The 6,383-nt window shown below is 25.5% G+C and overlaps 1 protein-coding gene across 1 annotated transcript; it reads left to right on the top strand.

The window, feature by feature from the left end:
- Positions 1-426: 426 nt before the first annotated feature.
- On the top strand, positions 427-6,383 carry LOC126842247 (uncharacterized). The gene is made up of 6 exons (XM_050579134.1): positions 427-456; positions 520-549; positions 611-637; positions 1,014-1,038; positions 4,540-4,686; positions 5,815-6,383. Exons 1-6 carry the CDS (start codon positions 438-440, stop codon positions 6,011-6,013), a joined length of 447 nt encoding a protein of 148 aa, XP_050435091.1. The 5' UTR covers positions 427-437; the 3' UTR covers positions 6,014-6,383.

Here is a 6,383-nt window from a genome sequence, read left to right on the forward strand (position 1 = left end):
TGGCATAATTATAAATTATAAATTACTTGATTGGTGAGGTTGGAATAGTACTATAATGTGTATAGTACATTAAACTACAAGTTTAAACTCTCAAACTTGAAATTCGCCACAAAATAAAATTATGAAAATAATAATATGATTTTTATTCAAATCTAATTCCATCCTTCTCTATTAATTATGAAGTACACAATTTTTTTCCAAATTTGACTAAGACATCCATTAGATTTGCCGTAATATAACCAATGAAAATGTTTGATTTTTTAAAATAAATTTTAGTCGTTGATTAAAATTAGAGTCTATTGTTTTCTTATCAAAATCAAACAAGAATATTACCGAATATTTTAATATTAACTAGTATTGTAGTCGGTTAATAATCGCGTAGTTAATTCATTTGTTAAATTCCAATAATATCTTTTTTTATTGTAGATGAGGCTTTTATGATGTTTGCAGAACAAGGTAAAACTTCTAGCAAAATGGGTTCTTAGATAACATTTTATTTTATAAATATTTTCCTTGCAGATAATGTAAATCCACAACATAAAGATACAAGTAAATATGGAATTTTTTTAATTTAGTTTCAAGTAAAATTATGTTAATATTTTCATTGCAGAAATATATAAGCATCACGTCAATCTGGGTAGGTATTATGAATTTTTTTAATTTTCATTTAAGTAATTATAGATATTTTTTAGTTTTTCTTTTTGGAGATATTTGTGTTTATGCTACATTACAATATTTTGTTATTTATAATTTTAAATAATACGTTTTCAAAATTATTATACTGTTGTATCAACTATATTTTATTTAAGTTTTCTTACTGTGCTTAGTTTTTTTTTTTTTTTTAATTTAGTTAAAACTGTAATTTAAACTTACAATAATTTGTAGGTAAGGGAAGGGGGTGCCCACCATTTGCTACACTTATGGCAAAATATTTAAACACAAATATTTTACAATTATGTAAAACATTTTATATAATGTATTATATTTTTCTAAAAAACTGTTCTGCTTTACAGATCCGTTCTTAGTTATAAAACCAGAGTGAGTATTAATATTCTTATCAACGCTATACTTGAAAAAACCAAAAATTGTCAACTTATTTTTTTACAAGGTCAAAATCAGTCAAGCTTCCAGACTATCATACTAAAAATAATTCTAATAAAATTTGTATGCGTTATAACAAATAAAGTAGTTTTTAGCTTAGCACGTTTTCAATCGCTGATAATTAGGATATATATTTTTTTTAATTTAAAGGAAAAAGGGACATTTTTTAATCGTTGACATTACCTCAAGTGAACGACTTCCAATTTACAGATTGGCTATAATGAACACGATTTCACCATTATACGTGGCCAATCCAAATAGGTATCTCCTATAGGGAAATTGATGAATTTTTTTTTTTTGTTCTCCTTTGTCTTCGAAATTTTTTATGATGATGTCTCCTAAAAAACATATTTCAAATAGATATTTAATACAATCGAGAGCAAGTGGCCTCTTACGTTTTTTAAGCAATACCTATGCAATTGTTCAGGATATTTAAAAAATTAAGTTATATAACTATTTTATTTTACTTTCCTATTAGTTTCGAATCTCTTGCCTACGTTGATGTTATCTATAAGCTTCATGAACTCAAGATACTTGGTGATGAAAAGTTCGGAAAACAAATAGTATTTAATACATCTGGGCTGCTCTTTGACAATATATTCATCAAAGAAGAATGATACTTTTTGTAATACAAAAAAGAAAACTTTTTATTGTAAGAATTATGAATAAAATAATATACCTAATCACAATTATTGTCGAATAACGATACATATTTTTGAATTTTAAATAAACATAAAATTATAATAGTTTTGTTTTTAACAACAATATAATGTCATAATAATTAATTACACAAAATATTTCAATCAACATACCTATATATACATGTGTTTTTGATACCTACCTCATTCGCCTTAAAAACTTCTTTATAGCTATTGCAAATTATAACATAATAGATTCTCAACCAAACAGGTGCTAATTTTATAATTATAACTGAAAATTAATTAGAGGTACAATACAGCAGGAGCTAACTAAGGGATTACCCTCCACCTGTTCCAGCATATTGCAACCTCTAATATTACATAAATAATACATAGTTTGTACTTCGTAACCGAAAAAAAGCTAAAAAAATTTAATAATTTTAAAACTAATTTTTACTCACAGGATATAATAAGTAATATTATAAGTTAATACCATAATATGATTTCAAAGTAACATCATTAAAAACAATATTACAACAAAAACGTTTGGTATCTCTTCTGCCGTGACAGTCAGACGCCATGATTTCATTGTGTAATATATTTAAAAATGAAGTTCTCCCGAAGTATTAACGAATATAAATAAAAAATCAACAACAAAAAGTGTAAATAATTTTAAGACTTAATTGAATTCACAAATGTTATAAAGTGTACCTAATATGATTGAATGTAATGATATGACTTGTTAGAGATAATAACTTTTTACCAGCCCTTTCAACTAATTGCCATAGATTTTTCCCTCTGTCATATCTTTCACAATGAAGTTTTCCTCTATTATTCACAAACACAAATAGGTCGTTTTTCATGATACCAACACCTGCATTTTATAATACTTATGAGTAAAAATATGTATTGTAAACTTGATTAAATATATACATACCGAAGCAAAATCCATCACAATCTATGTTCATAACGTTTATACATTGGTATAAAGGTATATAAATATAAAAAGTGGTATCGGCCCATCCCCAAAAACAAACAATAAAAAAAAATTAAAAATTAAATTTCTTATTTAACTCTAAGAGATATTGAGTGGTTCACGATAAAAGTGTTGTACACCCCAGGACTCTGCTAAATTATTTAAAAGGACAATATATAAACAAACATCCATCGGCAATAAATAACACTTGTACTTAATACACTCGTCAGGGGTAATTAAAATTTTTTTTTTTTTTCAGAAAGCTGAAATAATTTTACAAAATAAACTACAGTGTATTAACCTTGTGTTAATTTTTTTTTTATGGCCGATGATACTAAAACGATAAATAAGACGTGTCAAGAATAAACATACCATATATACTTATCGTTAACCCTTCAATATCGCATTGGTTTTAATTAATAATTACATTTTTTTTTTTCATGATGTTTTTATACAATGTGACTTCAATTAAACAGAAAAACATTAAAATTTGTGGAAAATTGAGATTACATTACATAAAAACACTGTAAATTTAGTATTTTATGTATAAGTACTTTTAAATTTTAAGCTGGGGTGAGATCTCCAGCGGGCCCAATATTTTAACGTAATTGTATTATTAACATATAATAGAATGTCTTAATATGTCGTATACAAAATTTTAATTGAAAAATCAATAACAAAATATACCAAACAAAACTTGGTTAGCCATTAATTTTCAGAAGATGTAAACTAAATTATTCTTTATTTTAAAATGATTATTATTTATTACTATGTTTTTTACTAAATAAAATATTTAAAATTGTGTCGCAATCGAATGTTTAAATGCTAGAGCAAGTCTACCCAAAGCAATGATAACTGATAACTCATTACAGTAGAGTACATTCCGTTGTTCTTTCATAACGTCTGTTTGTGCAGCGTTAATTCTATTGTTAGCTTGATTTTAAGCCATTATAAACCATTGGGGTTTATGTTGTATTAAACATTAAAGTTTAATTAAAACTTGTTATCGATCAGTCAAAATTTTCAGTAAAATATATACTGTTTATGGTATAATAGTGAATCAAATATAAAGAATAAATAATCAATATAAAGAAATCCAAAATTTTGTATCTCCTTTTAGCTAATAGACTTTCTATGCTTACACAAAAGGCCAATTTATTGATATATGTCTAGATAAAAGCCTGAATATACAGTAGAGTAATATCATGGGTTTTGTTAATTATTGAGTCAATGTGCATTAAAATGTACCCAACAATAAACACGAAACTGACGAATTATTTAATAAAAAATAGTTTAAAATCAAAACATCTAAGTAATTTATTAATATTAAAAAAAAGCCAATCACTTTTTTAATTATTGAAGTATAAAATCTCATGTATCCTTTAAGGTAGGTACTATGTACTATCCAGTGTACTTCATACACTGGATTTGAGTTGAGTCGAGTGATACGGGATCAACACCACTTTAAATAATTCTAGTCGGCATAATGGTCTATTGTCTAGCTTTAATCTTTAGTGTCTTAGCTTCTTACCCACAAGTCATACTTGCACTTATACTTAGCAGCACACTTGTGTTATCAATATAATTTAAGTAAATTAAAATTTAGTTTTACAAGTGTACAAAAACAAAATATACCTACCACGCAAAACTTTGTTGGTTTTTTATTTTTCAAATCATGTCAACTAAATTATTCTTTATTATATTATTGTTATAACTATATTTGTTAATAAATAAAATTGTTAAAATTGTTAAATTAAGTCGCCCTATTAAAACCTTTATGCATATATGGCACAGAAATATAACCAAGTTAAATGTTAATTATAGAGTTTTGAAGCGGTATAATATGTTGAAAATTAAACAAGAAAATTATGAAACAGAAGAACACTCGTTTGACAAATCGTTTGAAGTCATTAAACCTAAACCGTTGTATGTGCAGTTCAAAAACAATGAAAAGTCTACAACAGAGGAGTAGTAAGTACTTTAGGGTAACGTGGTTTTTATTGAAATTATGTACTATTTATAATAATTATAGACTATAAGTAATCTAATTTATAACTAAGCCATAAACTAACTTTTATTGGATATAACTAGATAAACACTTTTACCTCAGTTGCACTTCTCTAACTGGATTTATTGGTTGTATCCAAAAAGATACAATGCTCTGATAGTAAAACTTTTTAAAAATAATTATAATAAGATACATTTTTTTTTTCTAATAGGTATTTGTTATTTTTATTGCGTAGTTAAAACGCTTTACTGACACCAGTATTCTACTAAACTATTTCATAACTCATTTAAAAGTAAAGGTCGTCAGTCGAATAATATTGTATTTTTTTATTTTTTTAAATGCTTCGAACTGTATCTAAGAAGTTTTTTGTTTAAAGATAAAACCAAAAAATTGGATATTTGACTATGACCGTTGTGAATTTCTACGTGACTAGGAAATATTTTTTTATGTTTATGATAATTATGGTATCAGGGAAACAATATTACTATTATAGACAGACGATCATTCCTATTTGTATTGACTCTAAATTAAAAATATAATTTTAAGCACATTGGACGGTGAAAATATTTTAACGTAAGGCAGTGTTTTTTTGCTGCATAATCAGTTTTTGTCAGATGATTACAGTTAATTTTAGATAATTTAGCCTATACTTGGATTACTATGTCTCATAAAACAATTATGTTTTTTAGTAATATTATCAAAATGTTTTAGATTATATCCTGTAATGAAATCAAATAGTTAGTAATAGTGGTGTCAGATATTATGTTCTTTTAAAAAAAAATTCCCAATTTTTGATAAGGTACCTTTGTTTTCAATAAAAGTTATATAAAACAAAATTATTATTATCTATTTAGCAATAATCATATACACGACTAAATGTTTAAAAGCTCATCCGTTAGTTACCTACTGAAAAAACAAAACATTAACTTAAAACCTAATATAATTTAAGTTTTATATCTTATAAATTTAACATCAGTATTCTAAAAATCTAATTTTTTGCCTATTTCTCAATATCTGTTTTTTTAAAATTGTATATTTTTTTAAAAACTTTAATACAATAATATAAAGTTTTAAAATTTTGTTCGTTGTAGTTTTAGCTGCAATAACGACGATTTGAATATAAAAATTGAAAAAGAACGCTTCGACGACTGTGTTTTTGAATCAGAAATAGAAATCGTTAGGCATGAACTGTTTGATGCTGAAGAAGAGCCAACACCGTCGTTTGACTGCAATTACTGCCAAAAATCGTTTAAAACAAAACAGAAAATTAAAAAGCACATTTTAAGGTAACCACGAGCATAATAAAGAAAAATAGCATTTAAGCATAAATTAACATTTTAAGTAAACGTTGATTTACGGTTAGGTGATTACCTGTTAACTTAAATTATTAAAAGACTATTGCATGTCACGAATAACTGTCAACAACTAACAGGCAGGGTTTGGGTACTAGCTGTAAGCATGAGTTACTTTCAAGGCAGCCCTAAGGGATATTCTGGTGTAGGCACTATATTTTAAGTTATTTTAAATGGTATGCACAATGTAGTAAAAATTAAACAATCCTATTAAATAATAATTATTATTTATTTACATACATGCATGTTCTTTACTCTTTATATTTTTATTTTTTAACTATTATTAACGCTAATTTACTTATAGTTTT

This window comes from Adelges cooleyi, unplaced genomic scaffold, assembly GCF_023614345.1.
Source record: "Adelges cooleyi isolate 19-005CV unplaced genomic scaffold, UGA_ACOO_1.1 ACOO_flye_CR_arks_rails_tigmint_CR_PRNA_461, whole genome shotgun sequence".
Classification (NCBI taxonomy): Eukaryota; Metazoa; Arthropoda; class Insecta; order Hemiptera; family Adelgidae; genus Adelges; species Adelges cooleyi.

Excerpts from the sequence above, each read along its gene's own strand:
- LOC126842247 (XM_050579134.1), top strand. Across the intron at positions 550-610 it reads TCCACAACATAAAGATACAA|AAATATATAAGCATCACGTC; the intron begins GTAAATATGGAA and ends TTTTCATTGCAG. Across the intron at positions 1,039-4,539 it reads TTCTTAGTTATAAAACCAGA|AGTTTTGAAGCGGTATAATA; the intron begins GTGAGTATTAAT and ends TGTTAATTATAG.